Source organism: Balaenoptera acutorostrata, chromosome 2 (assembly GCF_949987535.1).
Source record: "Balaenoptera acutorostrata chromosome 2, mBalAcu1.1, whole genome shotgun sequence".
NCBI lineage: Eukaryota > Metazoa > Chordata > Mammalia > Artiodactyla > Balaenopteridae > Balaenoptera > Balaenoptera acutorostrata.
In genome coordinates this window covers 135,190,440-135,213,003 of record NC_080065.1, presented here as the reverse complement: position 1 = coordinate 135,213,003, position 22,564 = coordinate 135,190,440, and the positions used below count along the sequence as shown (strand labels likewise).

General features: G+C 54.7%; 1 protein-coding gene across 9 annotated transcripts in view; it reads right to left on the bottom strand.

Moving 5' to 3' along the window:
* Positions 1-308: 308 nt before the first annotated feature.
* The window catches only part of TCOF1 (treacle ribosome biogenesis factor 1), a 38,401-nt gene continuing 16,145 nt past the window's right edge, over positions 309-22,564 (bottom strand). Inside the window, exons 14-26 of one of the 9 annotated variants that reach the window (XM_057541011.1) lie at positions 18,116-18,253; positions 17,738-17,923; positions 17,404-17,610; positions 10,293-10,476; positions 8,988-9,124; positions 7,317-7,430; positions 6,766-7,012; positions 6,204-6,289; positions 5,483-5,663; positions 3,046-3,606; positions 2,286-2,383; positions 1,492-1,535; positions 309-702 (exon numbers count right to left, since the gene is read on the bottom strand). In XM_057541011.1, the coding sequence (XP_057396994.1) occupies positions 1,509-1,535; positions 2,286-2,383; positions 3,046-3,606; positions 5,483-5,663; positions 6,204-6,289; positions 6,766-7,012; positions 7,317-7,430; positions 8,988-9,124; positions 10,293-10,476; positions 17,404-17,610; positions 17,738-17,923; positions 18,116-18,253 (2,166 nt within the window). In that variant the 3' untranslated portion in view covers positions 309-702; positions 1,492-1,508. Of the gene's footprint in view, positions 703-1,491; positions 1,536-2,285; positions 2,384-3,045; positions 3,607-5,482; positions 5,664-6,203; positions 6,290-6,765; positions 7,013-7,316; positions 7,431-8,987; positions 9,125-10,292; positions 10,477-17,114; positions 17,237-17,403; positions 17,611-17,737; positions 17,924-18,115; positions 18,254-22,564 lie in introns of those variants that run through there. The other 8 variants (XM_057541013.1, XM_057541014.1, XM_057541017.1 and 5 more) reach the window with 8 other exon arrangements.

Below are 22,564 nucleotides of genomic sequence, written 5' to 3'. Positions count from 1 at the left end.
CTTCTGGGTATCTGCCTGACCTACCTACCCCAGCAACCAGCCATGACCATGCCTGAGCTCCCCCTTACCTTAGATGCCACCTCCTCCAGGAAGCCTTCCCCACCCCAATTCAACACCAGGGCCTTTTGCTGAGTCTCCTTTTCTGGCAAACAGTGTGTCACTCACCACGGTATCCCAGAGCCTTGATACACGGTCAAGAATAAATCCTGAGCGATGGTTTGTTCATCTCCAAGTGTCAGCCAGACTCTCCCTTCCAAGAATCAATCAATTGCAAAACGTTTGCCCCAGATGCAATGGGAACTTGCACCTTTCCTTCAAGTCTTTTATTTTCTGAGTTATTACAAAAAACACACAAACAAAATGGGAGAAAACTGACAAAAAGAGGACAAAGCCTCAGCATAGCTGGAGACCAGGGGCATGGAAGGAATCGCAGGCTAAGCCTCACTGGGTCTGCAGGGCAGAGGTGGAAAGTCCCGAGACCTCTGGGCATGTTGGGTCTGAGAAGGGAGGGGCAGGTCACTTAAAAAATATATATATATATTGTACATGTCCATACGAGGCATCCTTTGTCGGCACAGAAGTCAGGCCAGGGTCAGTGAGTGGAGGTCACGGGAGCTGGGCGGGGTTCCTCCTCCTGGGACCAGCCTCTCTGCAGGGCTCACTGGCTTGGCCAGCATGGACACCGCAGCTGGCCATCATCTTCTGGGGAAGGAGGGGAAGTTAAAAATTCAATTCCAACCCTTGGTGGGCAGAGGGAAGAGGCATGGGGCTGGCCACCGCTTGGCTAAGAAATCCCTGGGAGAAAGAAACGTCAGACTTCCTGACCTTTTTCTCCACCAAGGAGAACAAACTCAAAATCTGGCATCTCCTATGCAGGGAGGGGCATTAACTAACCACAGTGGATACTTGTCAGTGCTGACCATGTCCCAGGAACTGGGCTGAGTGCTTTAGAGCTTAATTAACTGCACTGAATCCTCACTACCAGCCCAGGCCTGTATTACCCCCCATTTACAGCAGGCTGGGGCCGGCTCAGCCAGGCGGATCACTTAACCACTTCACCACTACCTGGGAAGCACACAGCCATCAGAATGGCTTGTTTTGAGCAAATCATCTTCCTTCCCATGAGGAAATGCCCTCGAATTACAAAATCATAAGGAAAAGGAACTGGCAGTGGCAAGGGGGAGACTGAGCTGTCCCCGACCTCAAGCCTTATCCTCATGTACAGAGGCACCAGCCCAGTGCCCACCTCCCACTGCACACTCAGTGTTGGTCACTGCCAGGACTGTCCCGGACACTTCTGATTCTACAGCTCTGGTTCCCGGCATCACCCACTGACCCTGAGGAATGCAACCTCTTTCTCCAAACCCCCTTCCCCTCAGGGCCTACCCACGAAGCCCAGTCTCCCCGGAACCACAGTGAATGCTGGGCCTGCACTCCCACCCTCCCCGGGGAGCAGATGGTCAGCAGGGGTTCCCGGGTCAGGAAGTGCACCTGCCGCCTGGTGTCCCTCAGACAGTCTGCTCTGCCGTCTTCTTCTGTGAAGAGAGAAGTACGTATGAGAGGCTCCTGTACCTGAAGCATCTCCCCACCCACGCTGCCCCCACCAGGACGGGATGTGACAGTTGTCTCCTGAGGATTCGTGGCTCCCCCAGAACAGATTTTGGGCATATAGAGATCCCAAGGGTAGGGATGGCGCCCCGTGTGCCCTGGAGGAAGGAGCTCAGGACTTTGCAGCAGCAGATGCTCAGCTTTTCTGACCACGGCTGAAGCCCTGCTGGCCACGTGGAGAACTGCGCCTGAGTATAAGGCGCTGAGGGCCCCCTGGCCAGGCGATCAGCCCTTGACATGCATGAAGCAGACTGTGTGTGTTTCTGTGGTGCAGATGCCCTGCCCGCTGGGGCACACACATCCCAGGGAACGTTTCCTCTCACCTGGAAACCTGCAACAGCCTACCTGGCCTCCCTGCCCCCCTGGGGGGCTCTGCTTTCTTCACTTGTCTTAAGAATATCCTTCTATCTCACAGGCAAGATAGGGCCACTCCATGGTGCCCATGTGCACAGACCTCGTGCCCCTCAGGGTGACGCCCCACCCCTAGCTCTTCTCTAGTGTATCACAACGCACAAGCCCCCGTTCTGGACCCTGAGAGTGGAAGGGGCACAGGGACCAGGTCTGGCCCACACGACCCCCTACCCTGATATGCAGAGGCTGGGGCTGATCACATTCACCCTGGGGACTGGGTTTGGGCCCCCTTTTCTCGCCTGAGACTCCTCAGGAACTCACTGTACCTTTTTCTTCTTTTTCTTCTGCAATGGTGAGTCAGGGTCTTTGGTTGAGGCCTTTTTTGCTTTCTTCTTCTTTTCTTTTTTTTCCTTGTCTTTTTTTTCTAAGGGAAGAAAGTAAACTTGCTAAACAACAGGTGTTAGTCTTAAATGTTGGCGTCAACGTCGAGAGACACAGGAGGTAGGTCTCCAGGGGCCCTGGAGCTCTCTCCTCCCGATGCCCCACAACGTGGGGAGCCATCAAAGCACAGGGCCATAGGCCTTTGCGACCACCTGCCCTGGCCCTCGGGCCAGCCTCGTGATTGCTCCATCCATGGACCACCTGGACCATTACCATTTTCCTTTAACTCACTCTGTAAAACTTCTACACGTTTATTTTAAAAAGACCCTTTCAACCTGTAAATGGGAATGAGTTATCACCCATGGTACAGGGCCGGAGTGAGGGTTAAAGGCAGCCCTGCCGCACGCGGAGTCCAGCGCAGAGCGCGCTGAGGGGCGGCTGCCGTCCAGGAGCCTGGATCGCAAGGGGCCTGAGCTGCAAGTGCGCGCGGCTGTGAGCACGCGCCCTGGAGCCGAGAGCACCTTCTCAGCAGTCGTGGCCCCTGTGCTGCGGCACCTGGTTCTGGCTTTGCCCATCCTGCCCCCCATGATGGACAAGCCATTCTCAGCCCCATCTCTGTGCTGGCTGAAGGCTGCCTGCCTGGGAGGTGACCGACAGCGCTCGGAGGGGCTGGGGAACGCGCTCCGGGCTGCACTGGGCACTTACTCTTGTCGGATTTCTTCTTCTCCTTCTTGCTCTTTGGGTTGCCTTGGTCTCCCCCCTCACCCTTCACCTTCCCCGGCTCCCCTTCTGGCTTCTCCTTGGCCCCTTGGGAGCCGGGAGACTCCTTCTCCTTCTTCTCCTTGATGTCACCACTCGCTTTGTCCTTCTTGGATTTCCCCTTGGAAGTCCTGGGGGCCTTTTCTGGGGAGACCGCACGCTCCCCGCCATCCCCGGCCGCCAGCTGCTTCTTCTTCTTGCTCCTGGGGGCACCAGCGGCCGTCTGGTCTTCGGAGAGCTTCCGCTTGTTGCCCAGGCGGCTCTTCCGGCTGCCCTCCCGGCTGCCCTCCTTGGCAGCGTCCACGGCCTTCTTCTTCTCCTGCTCCAGCAGCTCCGCCAACACCTTCACCACCGAGGCCTGCACCTGCGCCTCACTCAGGGGCCAGGGCTCGCTCAGCAGGCGCCGGGTGATGTCACTCTGCAGCGCCAGCATGGAGGCCTGGGGGCTCCTGGGCCCCTTCCCGGGCTTCTGGGGCTTCTGAGGTGTGGCGCTAGCCTCTCTTCTGCCTGTGGAGAGAGGACCCAGGGTCACGGATCTGAGAGAATCAGGAAGTAGACCTCTCGTGGCATGAAAGTCAAGGGGCTCCAGCACAGACCTGACCTCCTCTGATGCAGTAGAGGGGGACAGCGGGGCCCCGCTGGGTTTCCTGCTCACACCTCTCTGCCAGCTTCTAACTTAGAGCTCTTTTCTTGTCTCCTCACACTAAAAACTCAAGTTCAGGTTGGGGATGGAAATTAACTCCAGAATATTCATCAGTGGGCTTGAAATCTACCAACAAATCAAAGAATCTAACCATCAGGATAGGGATAGTATCTTCCAGTCAGGAGCCCAGCGCTGGGAGGCAGGAGACCTGGGCTCTGGGTCTGACAACCAAACTCAGTTTCCCCGTTTGTAAAATGAGGGGTCAGATGAACTGTGAGCCCCCTCACCCCCATTCTAAATCACAGATTCATAATAAAAGCGAAGGCCACGCAGTCATTCAACTCACGCCCACCTGCACACAGTGGGCCCAGGGGTCCAGGTGGCGTGGCCTGGGGGTGCTGGGTGCAGTGAACATGCACATGGTGGCTGACTAAGCAGGTTTACTGCCTGCCAGAGCGACTCCTGCTGCAGCCTTTGTTTAGAATTTTCCACGCCTCTGCTCTCCTTTGATAATTGTATGCTGACTACACGTGTGAAAAACCTTCCACAGCCCCCTCTAAAATGTCTCCCTGTCACACCCGCCTCTCACAAGGAGAAGAACGCTGGGGAAGAAAGTGAGCAATGACTCCTCTGCTGACCCGGCACCAGGCAAGCTGCAACGAAAAGCCCAGGGACCGGGGGATGGGGGACTCAGCATATGTCCTGACGCCGCCCCAACCTCACAGGTGACTTGGCAGGTCTCAGCTCCATTCAGGGCCTCACAGCACAAGTGCGCTGACACCCTGGGCTCGGGGAGGTGCTGCTGGCTTGGCCCTGCTCCACGTGGGGAGGAGAGGGCTGTTCCCGGCAGTGTGCAGTGGGCCCTGCAGCAGCTCTGGCTCCAGAGCCCTAGTGGGCCAGGGGTGGTGGGCAGAGGGGGTCGCAGGACAGACGGAGGCCCAATTCAGTCCTCTGGTGCTTCTTGGCAAGGACAGGAGTTGGCTAGAGAAGGGAGCTGAGGAGGGCACAGGGTGCCACGGCAACCTCTCTCCCTGCAGCCCACTTCTCTGCTTCCTGTCTACCAAACACCTTAGAACACCAAGGCCGGGGAACCCCTACAGCTGTCCCAGGTGTACTGGCACGTACTAAATGTCCCATAGCACTGGCACGGTCAGCGGTGGCTGATGCCCCAGGCCAGGTGACCTGAGCACTCCAGTCTGCCCTCCAAACACTGCGTGACCATTTTCCACATGTGCAATTTTCTACGTGACACCAATGGATGCATCAACCCCTGCCCTGTCTGGTTAAGGCACTGAGGTCCAGAGAGGCCAGGGGCTCGTCTGAGGCTTTAGAGAGCGTCAGTCCATAGCCTGGGGGCTTCGTCCTGACGTCCCACACCATGAGCCTACTTGTTAGGAAGAAAAGTCAACACGGACAGTTAGAGAGAGCCAAGGCCTGCCCTGAAAGTCAAGGTGCACTTCCTCTAAGGCAGGGGTCACCCTACCATGTGCACCAGCATCCCACAGGGCTGGATAACCCAACCTCCAGGCTGCCCTAGACCACAGCAGCCAGCCTCCCGGGCGCAGGCCCCTGCCCTTTGATGAGCACCTCCAGGCCTGATGCAGGGGTACCAGGCCTCACTTGGGGAGGCCCTGCTGGCAGACAGGACCATGTTGGTGGGACGGCTCCTGAGGGAGGGAAAGGGGCCGCTGTCTTGTCCTCCCACATCCTGCTGTGTCCTTCCTGCAGCCCTCGACTCACCTGTTTTAGGGGACATGGTGCCTGCTGCTTGCTGGGGCTCCACTTCCTGCTTGCCGTCCAGGGCATCTCTGGTGGCCGGAGTAGAGGAAACCGAGGGGTTGGGGTCTGGCTTGGGAGTGGCCTTTGAAGCCTGGGAACTGGCCGGAGTCAGCCCAGGGGTCACATAACCTGAGAGGAGAGACTGAAGAAGCCCAGTGTGAAGAGGCCCAGCAGTGCATGGCCTGCTATGAGGACACCAGCACAGGGACCCCGAGGGTTGGGCCAGCCCTACTGGGCGGTGGGCACATCAGCCCTCTGTGCGTACCTCCTGCACTATTTTAATTAATATATAGTTTTAACAGGCACATTAAAAAGGAAACTTCTTATTACTAACGCAAATGGAAAAGCACTAGCATTTGCCACGTACAGATGATAACCTTAAAAGAAATCCCATCTGTTAAAGAACGTTTTTTTATGGGGATCACCTAAATCAAGGTAAGCCCTGTCTATAGACTCCAAGAGTCCGCTACTCACGACTTGATGCTGAAAAGGGGCCTCGGGGCAGGAGCCAGCCTGGCTCCACACGGACAGGACCCTGCCCAGGGCCCCTGGGAAGAGGAAGAGCCCAGACCCACGAGCCAGGGGGTGGCCTCGGCCTACGACTGCATAGGTGGGCAAGAGCCGGGCCTGGGGCTCCTGCCCCAAGGCCCCCAAGGTTGCCAGCCCCTTCCCTCGCGGTTACCTGGGAAGGTGCCACCACCTCATCATCGCTGGACTCTGCTGTGGTCTCTTCCACCAAGGTCTCCCTCCTGGAGGGGGCGGGGCCTACTGGAGAAGCACAGGTATCCTACTGGGAGTCCCAGGTACCCTTTGCCAGCTAGACAGGCCAGAGCCCTCAGGAGGGCCCCAGGGCAGCCTGGTCCCTGTGTGCGTGCCTCACCCTCCCACCCACGGCTTCGTCTGCTCCCACCGCTCCCTTCCAAGGTCTACTGCTCTTCACAGCATTCCAAGTGAGACACCTGAATGCCAAAACCTTCTACTTCCCAAGGGAGCCATGGCCCTGGGATTTTGGGGGCTCAGTTAGGGGAGCTTGATACCAGAAAGCTGGGAGTGGCCAAACAGCCGAGTAGGAAGACCTCTAACATCATGTGGACCAACTCTGTTACAGGGTTGTGCAGCTGGGTAAACTGAGACCCTGTGTGGGATGGCTAGGCCAAAGTCGCAGAACAAGTGGAGGTGCAAAGCAGAGGCCTGAGCCGAGGGCTCCACCAGGTCCCCCAGCCTTTCCCTCCCAGGACCCTCACCTGGCCTGTGGGTCAATGGGGCCACCTGGGGCCCCTCAGCATCTTCTTCACTCCCTGAAGAGCTGCCACTGCTGTCCTTGCTGTCACCTGAGGTCCCAGAGGCCTTGGCTTTGGGGCGTCCCGAGGGAGTGGCTATGGCCCGCTGGGTTGCAGGAACCTCAGGCTTTCTGAGCTTGTTGGCCCCTCTGGCCTGCGCGGGGGTGCTCTGGGGACTCGTCATGGGCAGTGTTCCCAGAGCACTGTCGGTCTAATTTGGTGAGAGGAGAAAGGGTGAAAGGAAAAATTAGGGGAAATAAGATCTGGTGCTTACTGAACACCTCAGTTAAGGGCCAGGCACCGTGTTAGCTGCTTCGCACACAGGCCTCATTTAATCCTCCCACAACTAAGATGGGCAGCAGAAGCCCGGGAGGTAAGTGCGTGTGCTAAGGCCAGTGCTGGTAAGTGCTGGTGCTGGGACTCAGGCCCCTGCCTGGGCCCTGCCTTCTACCCTCTGCGGTCTGTGATGACCGTCCCCTCCAGAGTGGGGCCTGGCCCCCGGCTCCCCAGCTCACCCCACTTGAAGACAGGGTCCTGGCAGCAGGAGGCTGGGCCTCACTGGCTTTCTGGGCAAGGACCTTCAGGGCAGCCTGGGTCAGCGGGAGGTGAGCTGGGTTCCTCTTTGTCACCTGTGGACAGCCAAAGGCAGTCCTGAGACTCCCAGGTTCCCGGGATGCCATCATGCCACAGCCTGGTCAGATCCTGTCTGGCTGGGGTGGAAGGGGACCTGTAGCTGCAAGAGGAACCTGGGGCTGGAGTGGAGGACTGAGGGGCAAAGGGGCAACGCCACCATCTGGGCAGAAAATGGTGCCAGGCTTCAGGTTATGAGCTAATCATAGCGTTCTCACAGGTCCAAAGACAGCTCCCAGCCCAGGGGAGGGAAGCAGCTCAGGCTCCACCGGAGGCCCCACCACTCAATCTGAGCCTCTAGCCTCGTGGCTGCAACAGCCTCCTTAACGGTCTCCCTGGTGCCACTCCCGCTTCCCACACGCGGCAGCGGCCAAGGAGAGAGAACGGAACGAGACCTGGGTGTGATCCCTCGCTGAAACCTCCAGGCCCCCCGCGGCCCTCACCATGGGTGGTCAGGCCTGGCCCCTCCGCCCCAGCTTCTTCCAGCTCTCGAACCCCCAAGTGCTTCCCCAGAGGTCCCTGCACCTGGGACTCCCTGCTTGGAGGGCTCCCCAGCTCGCCCAGGCCTGGCTGCTTCTCCGGCCTCAGTGCTGCCTCCTCTGGGAGGCCACCCCAGCCCGTCCTTTCTAAAGCACGTCATCCCCCTGTTCCCTAGGTGGTGAGTACTTTAACTTTTGGTCTCCTTGTTTAGTGGCTGACCCCCGCCGTGGGAACGCCACGAGGGCAGGGGCCCTCCTTGTCTTCTTCCTGTTGTATCCTCAGTGTCCCACATGGACAGATGCTCAGCACCATCTGCTGGCTGAACGGCCAAATGGATGCAGGTTGCTGGGTGCCGTGACCACAAACCAGCCACCCACTCACCACCCATGCTCCCAGGAAGCTCTTTTTGAGCTGTAGCTCGTGATGAGCCCCTCTGAGTGGAGGTGCCCAAGTCCTGCTGCTGCCTCCCCAGCTCTCCCTCCTCCTGCCTTCTCAGAAAAAAGGGGCGGGTACAAGGGGTCAGGGAAACAAACCCTACAGTCCTGAGAGCAATGGATTGGGAGGCAGGAGCCCCGATTCTGACCCTGCCTGATCCTGGACACGTCTCGACCCTCTTGCTGAGGGCGTGGTGCTCAGTTTCATCATTTGAATGATGAGCCATTAACTCTCCCCTGCCCAGTTTTTAAGTTTCAGCAAGGACCAAATAAATAAAAATGCACTGAAAACCGTGAAGGCTGGGAAGAACGCTCATGGTCACTATGACAAACACTGACAACGGCAAACTTTTGTTCAAACCGGGAGAGAAAAAACAAACCAAAGGCCTGACATTGCTAAAAAAGCTGCTGAGAGACTCAAGGAGCAGGGCTGGCTCTTCCTGGTCGCCACGTGCCAGATCACGCAAGGCTAATTTGGGAGCGTGGATCAGGGCTACGGCCAGGCCAGGAAAGGCTGTGGCTTCGAGGGCGTGGGTGAGAGCAACTGCGGTGCCACCCAGAAGCCCTGTGGGGAAGTGGGGGCAGAGGAGGGAGCCCCTCAGCCCTGCTAGCCTGCACAGCGCCCCCCGGCCCGTCAGGTACCTGAGTGGTTGGCGTCTCCTGTTTCTTGCCTTCAGACGCCCGACTGGTGTCCCCACTGCTGCCGGCCCCCACCATGCTGGCTCTGAGGGCTGCCCTGGGGTGGGCCGTGGGCACAGTCGCCACGCTGGTCCTAATGGCTGAGATGGAGCGGGAGGGGCTGTGTCAGGGCACAGGAGCCCGTGGCCTCCCCAGAGAAGCAACACTCAATCTCTCAGCCCATCCTGGGGACCTGGCGCGGTGCCCGGGGCCTGTGTGGTAGAAGCCCGTTAAATCCCCTCCCGAGCCTTCCAGGTAGGATCTGCCACTGTCTCCACATCACAGGGAGATGACACAACTGCTGTGGCTGTCACCCCAGGCCTCCTCCTTGGCCCCTCCCCACCTTCAGCCCCCGCCGCTGGCCAGGCCACTCCTCCTGAGCAACAGGCAGAGCACTGGAGCCAAACGTGACTCTCCACGCATGTAAAACAGTCTCTCCTGAGGACAGCCTTGGTCATGTGCAGAGGCTCGATTACACACGTTCACTGCAGCACTGTTCATGACAGCCAAACACCCCAAACAAAACCCTCAGCTTCCTCCAACGCGGCGCTGGCTAAGCGAACTGCGGGATCTCACCCCAGTGACCACTCTGTAGCCAGCAGGCATCACGCTGTAAATATGTAACGTCACAACATACCAAATAAAGATTACTGAGCGTATGTACAGTGTGGTCTCACTAAAAACACATGGCGTTATCTTAGGTTTTTGTAAAGTTAATAGTTGTAAAATGTTAACAGTAATTATTCTGGACAGTGGGATTCCAAGTGAGGTTTTTTCTTTTGTGCTAATCTGCATTTCTTAATTAGGCTACCAAGATCAGGTATTAATATCTTCATTAAAAAGTGTTCTAGTAATAATAATAGTAATTAACCATTTTCTTGCTATCACTGTTAGAATCACAGATTGTCAAAAGTCAAAGAAATCCCAGATCTGTTCCTGTCTCCAGGAATCCTTCCCTACATGTCTCTGTTTAGGGATTACCTACCCCCCCTTTACATGCCACCAGGAACGGAAGGCTCACTACCTCACAGCCCTCTCCATGTTCAGTCAGTCAGTTGTTACAAAGCTCTTCCTTATACTACAAACCTGGTCCCTGCAGCTTCTAGCCTCTGGTCTGGGTTCTACCCTTTGGAGCCAGCACAGAGAAACCCCAGCAGCTACTTCTCCTGAGCCAGCCCAGTGGGTGTGTGTGTGTGCACGCGGGTGTGTGTGCGTGTGTCTGGCAGTTGCAGCAGGGGAGTCAGCCCTGCACAGTGGGCCTGTGCTCACCAGGAGTCGAGCACTGCGTAGCGGGGATCACGTCCTCATCCTCACTCTCAGAGGAGCTCCTGGGTGTGCTCTCTGAGGCCTGGGCCTTCCTCGGGGTGCTTGTAGCCTGGGCTTGGGCGGGGGTAGCAGCTGGGCCAGCTGGACTACGATTAGGGTCGACAAAAATCAGAGGGGTTTTAATCACCTTGAAAAACAAAAACAAAACACACCCCCCCAGTGATTAAAGGCTTGGCCAGGGGAAGAGGAAGGGGAAGGTGGGTAGGGGAGGGTTTTGTAAGGCAAGGGGTCCAGAGAGCTTGGGGTGGCTGGGCACAGTCAGAGGCCATTCTAGCTGCCCAGGGCACTCCCAGCTCACTCCCAGCCCACGTACCCGCTGAGACCCCAAACAGCACCTCACAGCTCACAGGAGCCCATCTGACCCTCACATAAACCCCTGAGGTCAGCGGCATTAGCTCCACCATACAGATGGGAAAGCCACAAGTCCAGAGAGGGGAGGAGAGTTGCCCAAGGTCACACGGCCCAACGGAAGCAGAGTCAGGGCCAGAATGTGCAGTCCAGCTTCCCTCCTCTGGCGGACTTCAGAGAGACGCCTGCCGCATGGGGCGCTCCGAGCAGCGCCCCCCTCAGTAGCCTGGCTGTAATACATGATTCACCGGGGAGTGGTTCACAGTCTAGTTGCCCCCATGCCCAAGAGTCTGATGCCGCCTCCTGAGGGGGCGGCCAGGACGCAGCAACCCAGCTACATCGGCCCAGTATCTTCAACAAATAAACTGCACAGGGAAAATCAACAGAGTAAGGCCGAAGGGACCCAGTACAGTGTGTGGCTCTTCCATGGACTCCTATTTGACCACGCCAGATATAGAAAACGTCATTCATGAGACAACTGGGGAATGGGGACACCTACTAGGTGGGTCAACTTTTTAGAGATTGTGCTTAAAAAAAAAAAAAAAAAAAAAAAAAGGAGGGATTCAGTGGTGTTGGGGAAGTGAGTTGAAGGTTTGGATGAAACGAGCTTGGTCACAAGTTCAGAACTACCAAAGCTGGGGGTGGTACTTGGGGGCTCTGTACACTGTTCTATCTGTGGGCATGCTTTGCATTTTCCAGTGAGACACTGAAACAAAGAGAAAGAAAGCAGCATCACCTGGTGTTCTACGGACGCCTGGGAACCACAGCTCCAGTGAATATGCCCACTGCACAGAAGGGCATCTGAGGAGCCTACTTTCCAGTCCCCAAAGGTCAGGTCTGGTCTGGGTTCTGGCCCCACCCCCACGGGGAGAGGAGGGCGGCAGGCGGGAGCTGCCCACGGCCACGGCCTGGGACCCAGGTCTCTGACCACCTCCCGAGCCTGACTCCACCTCCTCCCAGGGTGCTGCGGGAGAGGTAAAGTAAAAAGGAAAGCAGAAAGGGGCCCACCCAAGGGGGGAAGCTCTGCTGGGCTTGGGCCCTTCCTACCCCTGCCAAACGGCCTCCCCCATGGCTGCTCTGATCTACCACTTCCAGAGCCTTCCTTCCCACGTGATGAAAGAGAGAAGATGTAAAGTGGGAGAAGGCTTACAGTTGAGGGAGGGGGGATCTATATATATGTGAGAAGACAGAGGAACAGATTGTCGGGGACGAAGAGAGGCAGCAAGCCCACTGAGGCAAACAATAGCGTCTGGGATGTTAAAAGCAGCTCCGCAGCAGAAGCCTCCGCCCTGTTCCACCTGCCCACGCCGTGCACCCCTCCCTCCCCCGGGCTGGGGGCTGGGCAGGGGGCCTGGCTTTGGGGGGCGGGGCACGAGGGGGACCCTGGCTGAGCCCTGGACTGGGGAGGAGGCTTCAGAAGGAGGGCTGTGCTGCCCAGGGGTATGTGGGATGCACTTCTGATCCCACCTCTGCCACGACCTCACCTTGTGGCCCAGCCCCTGAGCTTCATGGGCCTCACTCTCCCACCTGTTGAAAGGGCTATTAGTAACCCCAGCCTGGGCTCACTCACCGGAGGGCCTCTGGTCTGCCCAGTACACACAGGGGTGACACGGGCCTTCTTTCTGGGGTACGTCAGAAAAGACGCACTGGAAATGGAAGCAGCCCGAACATCTGGCTGGACACCCCGTGTAGGTGCTGGGCAGTGAGGGCCCAGAGGGAATGCAGGCACTCCTTTCCTACTACAGGGTCTGACGTCTGTAGGACCAAACCCGGGGGCCTTCTAGAAGTCACAGCTGAGCGCATCACAAGAGTGCCCTCGTTCCAGTCTGGGGCAGAGCAGGGGTCGGGCGGACTGGCCCAGGCTGCTGACCCCAAGGCCATGAAGGCACCCGAGCTCTGGATGGCAGCACTTCTCCACAGCCTCTCCCAGAACTGCCTGGGACTGGTTAGCAGATCCTGGGCCCACTCCGCCCCAGGGAGATGAGAAATCCCACTCCCAGGGATGTGGCCTGGAGCCTCCACGGTTCACCAGCCCCCAGGGAATCTCACCCCAGGGGTTGAGAAGGCTGAAGCTCAGCGAGGGCAAGTGGCCCTACCCAGGGTGACCAGCAAGCTGGTATCAGAGCCAGGGCTGGAAGCTAGTCCTCCAGGCACCAGACAGGAACTCCTTCCAGGACCAACCATGCTAAGCCTCTGATTTAACACCCTCATTTAGCTTCTTACAGGACTCTTCTTTCTTTCTGACTCAACCTGGAACTCTGAAGGCAGGGCCTTGTCTTTTTAATTTGGTACTTACCCCAGGCCCCAGCACAGACCCTGGCCTGGGGTTAATGCCAGCACAGCAGGGCTGAGCCACGGACCACCCCCTGAGGTGCCCGTCAGAGCAAGGGGGCAGGCCCCATCCCCTGCATGGGGGGATGGTGAGGCACGGTGAGGGGGCCTGGGAATGGACCACATCCCCTCTCTGCCTCCCAGCCTGGGGCTCTGCCCACCACCCTGGGATCAATCCCTTTCCCACATGGACGGGCTAATAATAAAAACAGTGAAACTCGTCAACAGAGAAGTGCCTGATAAACACATAATAACGATAATAATCATAATTAGTGAGCTGGGGATTAAGGAGATAAAAACCCCCCAGTTAGGAGGAGGCTGCAGCTTCCCCGAGCTGTGCCGTCTTCCCTGAATCCTCCCGGGGAACGCACAAAGTGCTGACTTTTTTCTTTCCTCTTTTTTAATAGGGACTCCAGAATACTGAGGACTAACGTACCAATTAAATGGCTCAGTTTAAGCATGATGTTCATATTAATTGTGTTAGGCCACCCCCGCAGAGAAGGGCGAAGCGGCCCCCTCCCTCCCAGCTGTTTCGATCCTGCTCAGAGAAGGGGGCAGCCTCCAAAGAGCTCCACAGAGAGCCAGAGGGCAGTGTCCAAGCCCTGCTTCTTTCCTGCCACGGAGAGGGGAGGGTCGGGGTAGTGCCAGGGAGCGGACAGCCTGGGTTCAAACACCGGGTCTGTCCCCTTGCTACAGCCCTGTGACACCAGGGCAGCTCACCCAACTTCTCTGGGCCTCATTCCTTCCTCCTCAAAATGGGAATAAAAGAAGCACCTATCCTCATAGGTCTGTTGTGGGGATTAAACAGAACAATGAAAGTATGGGGCCTAGCACAGTCCTTGGCACTCAGGAAGTGACCAATGGTAGACGGAGTTGCTTATGGTTATTTTTCTAATCTAGGCTATTAAGGAGAGAAAGGCAGTGAGCACCCCAGCACTGGGGGTGTGCAAATGGCATCTGACTCTACCGATGGACTGATTAGCACGTGGTATGATATCTAAGGGGAGCTGGTTTTTTTTCGGCTGCACCGCGTGGCATGCCGAACTTCCCCGACCAGGGATGGAACCTGTGCCCCTTGCATTGGAAGCGCAGAGTCTTAACCACTGGATCACCAGGAAAGTCCTTAAGGGGAGCTGGTTAAGGAGACCCACTGGTCTGGAGGTTGCGGGCTCCAGCATCTCTGAAGGGCCTGGCAGAAGCTTCTAGGAACTTGGGGCTAGAGGAGGACAAAGGGCAGTGCCAGCTGCAGGCAAGGCCTGGGGTTCACACAGAAGCTCAGACACCTGCCAGGTGAAAGTGGGCCTCTGGATTTGGGCAGACAAGGTGGGCTTGGTCCCGTCCTCAGGGGTAGAGTCAGGGGAGGACGGCTGGCAGCGTGTGAGGATGGGCCGCAGGTGCGTGAGTGCGGTCTGGGACCAGGCCTGTGGGGTTCTGACAGGCCCTGCAGAGAAGGCTCCCGGTTCCCAACAGGAAGCAGGGGTATCAGCGTCTGCCCCTTCCTTGGCTCCTTATGGGTCATAGGAGTCTGGGGAAATCCCTTCAAGTTGTTGGGCCTTGACTCCCGATGCACCACCACGTGCCCTCCTGCGTTTACAGGCCCTCCCCGTCGGGCGGCACGCTGTGTACCTGCGCCAGCATGCAGAGCGGGGAAGCAGGACTGCCACCCTGCCTGTTCACAGCTGAAACAGCCGGGCCTCAGCGTGGTTCAGGCGAGCCGGGGCCCTGGAGCCGGAGGGCGGGGGAGCCGGCCCTGACCCTACACCGTCTGGCTCTGCTGCCTGCCTCCCAGGGTTATTGTGAGGATGAAGGTGCTGAAACAGAGGAGAGAGCTCAGGAAACTGGGAAGTGCTATTTAAGTGGGACAGATATGCTCCCGCGCCCGGGCCCACCACCCAGCTCTGAGCCTGAGTGTCCTCAGAGACAAGGCCTGGCCGACCTGTCTCGCTGGCAGCTCATCACTGCTGGCTGAGGACCCCTCTGCCTTCTTCTCCGGGGACGCTGGGGCCAGGGTCTTGCTTCTGGCAGTTTTGGAGTTACCCTCCTTCTGACGGGACAAGCATATGGTGGGTGAGGGGACATTTGTTAGCCGAGGGGCAGCACCACTGAGAGGCTGGGGTGGGGAAACCACGGCCAGCGAGCAACGACCCTCAGTCTCCGGGGAAGATAGCATGACCCCCCTATATACACACGGGGGGCACAGCTGCTGGCCCGGCATGCCTCACAGCCACTGGGAACACAGGTCTCCACTCTGTCTATCCTTCCTACAGAGCTGACTCTGAACGTGAAAGGGATGTGTGAGTCAGACATCACTAAAACCTGAGGGCTGGCGTGCTGTTGGCCGGGCATTGGAATAAGAGGTGACAGTGGCCCGGGACAAGGTGGCAGGGGTGGGGCCAGTGGCCCCAGCACAGCTCACATCTGGCTGTCACACCTCCAGCTAAAAGCAGGAGTTGGCTGAGTGTTCCGAGCGGCTGTTATCCCCTCCTGCCGGACCAGGCATAAATGAGGGGGGTGGGCTGGCTGGGAAGAGCCGTCAGGAGCCAGAGGACGACTCAGAGAGCAGTGACTAATCAGCAAGGTGCTGGCGGTGACCAGCTCAGGGGAGCCCAGGCAGGTGCAGAGGGCAGCTCTGGGCCTCCCTACTGGTGCGAAGGCCCCACTTTCACCACTCAGAAAAGCAGGACTCATGTTGCCTGAGCCTCAATTTCTTAAGAAAAGCTAGAAGATCCTGATTTGTGTATTTCCCAATTTTTAAAATGAATCAACTACAATGCACACTGCAACAGCCACGCCCCCATGGCTTCCTTGCTCATAGAACCCTGACTCTGTTCTGGGGGTCCCCACCACAGGCTTTGGAGAGGGTGGCTACTTCTCCTAGCCAATCACAGGAACTGCAGGCCTCTCATCAGTGAGTGACTTTTTTGGGGGGTGGCAGGGGGCGGGCAGGGCACATGCCTTAGATCTGGTCAAGGAGACAAGGGGAGGGTAAGTCAACTGGGGGATTTCCTAGCTCTTTAGGAGATGCTGCAGCCCTGCTGTGACAATGAGGCACATGAGGCATAGAGACGGAAGAAATCTGAGTCACTGATGATGTTGAGCTGAAGGACAGATGATGCTGAGCTGAAGGAACGACCTTTACAGACACCTTACCCTGAAACATCGTGCACTGAGATAACCAATCCCCTTAGCATCTAAGCGCTTGTGAAGTAGCTCTTGTTTTCTCCTGCAGATTAGGATGTCCCGACTGATACAATAACCTGTTTAAAACTTTACAGGGACTTCCCTCGTGGCGCAGTGGTTGGGAATCTGCCTGTCAATGCAGGGGACATGGGTTCAAACCCTCGTCCAGGAGGATCTGACATGCCGTGGAGCAGCTAGGCCTGTGCGCCACAACTACTGAAGCCTGTGTGTCTAGAGCCCGTGCTTCGCAACGAGAAGCCACCACAATGAGAAGCCCGCGCACCCCAATGAAGAGTAGCCCCTGCTCTCCGCAACTAGAGAAAGCCCGCGTGCGCCCAGCAATGAAGACCCAATGCAGCCAAAAATAAATGAATAAATAAATAAATAATAATAAAAAAAAGAAATGGAAGATCTGGCCTCACAAAGGGTCCATCTCCACCAGGCCACAACTGGCTGGAGCTGACAGGGACTGCTTTTCTAGATGAGACAAGGGCTCTCCAGTTTGTACTGGTTGCCACCACTCCCTACTGTCTCTCCTGACACCAAGGCTCCATGTCAGTTGCCATCTATCACCTCTACTAGGCCTGAGCCCGTCGTTTCCATCACACGTCTGAGCCCTGCGAGTCCTGGAGTTTGTCACCCTGAACTTCTTCTGTGCAAGCAGACAGAGGGAAAACGGTCAAGATAAAAGTCGGTTGCTCATTCCTTCCCTCTCCCCACTCCCCAGGCTTCACGTTAAGCTAGAAGAGCTCTCCTTGAGAGATACACATGCCTACAGGAGGCCCCAGGCCCAGGTGAGGGATGTGACTTCCTCCAGCTTCCCAGGGCCTCATGGTACCTGCATCACAGTCCAAGCCTCCTCATGGCCGTCTGTGACATCTTTGGGGGCTTGGCGGGAGTTGCTGGCCTAGCATTCCATGGGGCTGGTGTGCCCACTCGTGCTGTGGAGGCCTTGGTAGATATGGGAGTGCATAGGACACCTTTCGTCAGGGAGGCCTTGGTTAGGGGGTTTCTACAGCAGGTTTCACCTAAGGAGACATGGGGGACAGCAGCTGGGGGAAAGGATCCTGGGGTCAGAGCCTTAATCTGGTCTTAATTCCTTCTTCACCTGGCCCTGAACCCACGTTCTGATGCAAGAGTAGGTGGCGGTGGCTCAGAGGCCTGGCACTGTAGCTGCTTCCTCATGAGGCCTCACCTGGGCTGGGGGCACAGCTGCCGGCGTCTCCCCGTCACTGTCTGACTCCTCCTCGCTGCTGCTCTCCGAGTCCTCTTCCCGCTTCCCGGCCTGGGCGGCTGGGGGTCCTGCCTTCCCAGGGGGTGCTGGGGCCGCCCCTTTCCTGGGGGACCCCTTGGTGGAGGCTGAGGCAGTTCTGACCTGGGGGGTCTTCCCTGAGGGCTTCGCCTGGAGTGAGAGAAGCGGAGTCAGGGAAGGGAGACGGGAGATGCATGGGGCATGTGTAGCTGTGCTGTGGGCGGCTCCTGGCACAGAGGGGAAGCACAGGGCTGCTCTCTGCCCTCCCGGGCCTCACCTGAGCGGGCGCCTCCCCCTCACTGTCCAACTCCTCCTCACTGCTCTCCGAGTCCTCCTGTGGGCCCCTGACCGGCCCCAGCTGGGCCTGGGCTGCTGCAGCCAGTGCCTTCCCCACAGCCGGCACAGACACCTGGCCCCTGCCCGAGACGGCACTGCTCTGGGGGGCTCTTGCTGGTGGCTTTACCTGAATCATGAGGAGGGAACAGTATTGGGGAAGGAAGAGGAAAGCGCAGTTCCCCTTAAGTGAAGCCCCACCCAGGGCATGGCTGTGGGGAGATCACTCCCGCCTGTGCAGGACCCTTGTCCAGGCCGGGGCCACTGCTTGGCCTCCTCTCCATCCCACCCCGGCACCTCTTTTGGCACTGCTCCTACTTGCCTTGGCTGGGGACCCCAGTTTGGCTTGAGCAGCTGCAGAAACCCCTTTTCCAGGAGCTGATGCTGCCCCTTTGGCTGAAGCCACTCTGGTGGCAGCTGGGTTGGCTTTGGTCTGAGGGGTTTTCACTGAGGTCTTCACCTGGAAGGAGAAAAGGGAATTACGGAAAGGGGGTGAGATGCAATAGAGCAGGTAGCCAAGAATGCCGATTCTGGAGTCAGATGCCTGAGTCCGGATTCTGGTTCCTCCAGTAATAGCTGTGTGAAACTGGGCAAATCATTTGACCTCACTGGGCCTCAGTTTCCTCCTCTATAAAATGGGAATAAATGAGGCCTACCCATAGGGAGGGTGAGGATTAAATGGGAGATTCCCAGTGTTTAACACAGCGCCTGGCACACAATAAGCACTCAAACTTATTACTGTGAGAACTTTTCTTACTGTTAGCTAAGTATAAGACTACCCAGAGCAAAGGTGTTTTCCAGGCTCCCTTTTAGCTAGGTGGCCATGTGATTAACTTCTGGCTAATGGATGTAAGTCAAGCATACATTTGACTTTCTTACACATGTAGGAAATGTGTCTTCTTCCTCTCTGCTGCCTGGAATGCTGAGGTAACAGCTGGAGCTCAAGCAGCCATCTTAGTCTATGAGATGGGAGCCAAGTACTCAGGATGGCAGAACAAAAAGGAAAACCACTGTTGTTTGAGGTTTTCTTCAGCTTAACCTAATCTAAACTGATATTCAAGGAATCCCCTAAAAGCTTGTCAGGGTCTATAAACAGAACTATAGACATAAGAGCAACAAAGAGCAAAATCCTTGATAAGAGTGTGAAAGCAAGCCTTGCTAATGTGAAATCGGATGAGGAATTTGGCATCATCTCAAGGCCCCTGTCTCCTTCAGAGATGTCATCTGAACAGTGATATGCCCTACAACCCAGCTTCCCTCATTCACATGGGACCAAGTGAAATTATCAGTCATGAATTGAAGAAAGAAAATTCTCTAAAGCATGGACTATGTATGACTAAGGCTAAGGTGGTTAGCAGCACAGAACTCAAGTCATCCAGAGGGGAGTAATGTTTTTTACATAGACTTACAAAAACAAAACAAAAGAAACCAAGTCTAAGTTGACCTAACAAGTCTTAAAAGTTTAAAAGAACTGAAATCATACAAAATATATTCTCCAGCCACACAGGATTAAATCAGGAATCAACAACAAAAAGAAATCTGTGTAATTCCATATATTTGGAAGTTAAGCCACTTCTTAATAATACAAAGAATAAAAATTAAAAAATACAACATTTCAAAATTCATGAGACAAAGCTAATGCAGTCCTCAGAAGGAAATTTATAGCTTTAAATGTTTACATTAGAAAGAAAGAGCTAAAATCAAAAATCTAAGATTCCAGGGACTTCCCTGGTGGCGCAGTGGTTAAGAATCCACCTGCCAATGCAGGGGACATGGGTTCGAGCCCTGGTCTGGGAAGATCCCACATGCCGCGGAGCAACGAAGACCGTGCGCCACAAGTACTGAGCCTGCGCTCTAGAGCCCGCGAGCCACAACTACTGGAGCCCACGTGCCACAACTACTGAAGCCCGCACACCTAGAGCCCATGCTCCACAACAAGAGAAGCCACCGCAATGAGAAGCCCACACACCACAACGAAGAGTAGCCCTTGCTCACCGCAACTACAGAAAGCCCGTGCCCAGCAATGAAAACCCAACACAGCCAAAATAAATAAATATAAAAAAAGAAAAGAAAAAAAAACTAAGATTCTACCTTAAGAGGCTAGAAAAAGAAGAGCAAATCAAACTCAAAGTAAGGACAGAAATAATAAAGATCACAGTGGAAATTAATGAAACAGAAAACAGGAAAATGATACAGAAAAATCAATGAAGCCAAAAGTTGTTTCTTTGAAAAGAATGAAATTGATAAGTCTTTAGCTAAACTTACCAAGAATAGGACAGAAGACACAAATTACCAAAAATTAGGAAAGAAAGCAAGACATCACTACAGACCCTATAGATATTAAAAGGATTATAGGGGAATATTATGAACAAATTTATGTTAACCAATTAGACAACTGAGATGAAAACGGACAAGTTTCTAGAAAGGCACAAAGTATTAACTGTGCACAGAATTATTATTATTATTTTTTTAAGATTTCTTTATTGATTGATTGATTGATTGCTATGTTGGGTCTTCGTTTCTGTGCTAGGGCTTTCTCCAGTTGTGGCAAGTGGGGGCCACTCTTCATCGCGGTGCGCGGGCCTCTCACTATTGTGGCCTCTCTTGTTGCGGAGCACAGGCTCCAGACGCGCAGGCTCAGTAGTTGTGGCTCACGGGCCTAGTTGCTCCACGGCATGTGGGATCTTCCCAGACCAGGGCTCGAACCCGTGTTTCCTGCATTAGCAGGCAGATTCTCAACCACTGCGCCACCAGGGAAGCCCTGTGCACAGAATTATTAACAGGTACAAAATATAAACTGATTCAAGAATAATAAAATCTGAATATACCAATATCAATTAGAGAAATTGACTTAGTAACTAAAAATCCCCCCCCACACACACACAAGCAAAAAGCCCAGGCCCAGTTGGCTTGACTGATGAATTCTATTAAGAAAGAAATAATACCAATCCAACACAAACTCTTAGAAAACAGAGCAGAAAATACTACCCAACTAATTTTATGAGGTAGTATCACTCAATACCAAAGCCAAGCAAAGATATCACATGATATCTACAGACCAATATTCTTTATGAACACAGACACAAAAATCCTTAACAAGTGATTTGCAAACCAAATCCAGCAACAAATAAAAAGGAATATACACTATGACCAAGATGGATTTATCCCAAGAATGAAACATTGATTTAATACCTGAAAACCAACTAATGTAACACATATTAACAGAACAAAGGGAAAAAAATCACTTCAACAGAGAAAAAGTATTTGATAAAAACCTAACTCCAATTCATGATAAGAACTCTCAACAAATTAGAAATAGAAGGAAACTTCCTCAACCGGATCAAGGGCATCTATGAAAAACCTACAGCTAACATCACACTTAAGAGTGAAAGACAATGCTTTACCAGTAAGATTAAAAACAAGGCAAGGATGTCTGCTCTCATCACTACTATTCAACATTTTACTGGAGGTTCTAGACAGTGCAATAAGGCAAGAAAGAGAAAAGCCATCTGGATTAGAAAGAAAAAAGTAAAACTGCCCTTAATTTGCAGACATGATCCATATAGAGAAAATCCTAAGGAATCTACAAAAGCCACTAGAACTGGTAAGCATGTGTAACAATGTCACAGGACATGAGATCAACATACATCACAAGGTCAGGCCCAGAAGGCACCACACCACTTATCTGGTCATTCATCAAACACTGACTGAACATCTCTCTCCTGCCTTTCTCACACAAGGGCTGTCTTTCTATGATATTTAAGTCATGAATCATCTCTTTCCTGAGTCTCTGGCACATTTGGTTTTCCAGAACGGATTCTCTGACTTTAATTTTTTTTTTTTTAAAGAAATTCACGTTCTTTTATTTATTTATTTATGACTGTGTTGAGTCTTCGTTTCTGTGCGAGGGCTTTCTCTAGTTGCGGCAAGTGGGGACCACTCTTCATCGCGGTGCGCGGGCCTCCCACCATCGTGGCCTCTCTTGTTGCGGAGCACAGGCTCCAGACGCGTGGGCTCAGTAATTGTGGCTCACGGGCCCAGCTGCTCCCGGCATGTGGGATCCTCCCAGACCAGGGCTCGAACCCGTGTCCCCTGCATTGGCAGGCAGATTCTCAACCACTGCGCCACCAGGGAAGCCCCTAATTTTTTTTTTTAATTAATTATTATTTTTTGGCTGCATTGGGTTTTCGTTGCCGCGTGCGGGCTTCCTCTAGTTGTGGTGGGCAGGGGCTACTCTTTGTTGCGGTGTGCAGGCTTCTCACTGCGGTGGCTTCTCTTGTTCTGGAGCACGGGCTCTAGGTGCACAGGCTTCAGTAGCTGTGGCACGCAGGCTCAGTAGTTGTGGCTCATGGGCTCTAGAGCGCAAGCTCAGTAGTTGTGGCGCACGGGCTTAGTTGCTCTGTGGCATGTGGGATCTTCCCGGACCAGGACTCGAACCTGTGTCCCCTGCGTTAGCAGGCAGTTTCTCAACCACTGCGCCACCAGGGAAGTCCTGTTAATTTGTTTTGAACCTCAATTCCCTCAACGGATGGTTTACTTTGAGCTGGCTGGGTGTCTCTGAGCAGATTAGAGATTGTGACTCATTTCTGACCCCAGCAATGCTAAGCAGAAAAGAACAGCATTTTGTGGGTGAGGCCATACAAGTATTATTTCAATCCTCATAATAACACCACAACAGAGGCAGTTATTATCCTCATCCTTCAGATGAAGGCGAGCAAAAGAAGGTGGCCAACAAGACTCCTATCAGCCCTGCTTGTTTTAGCAGAAGCTC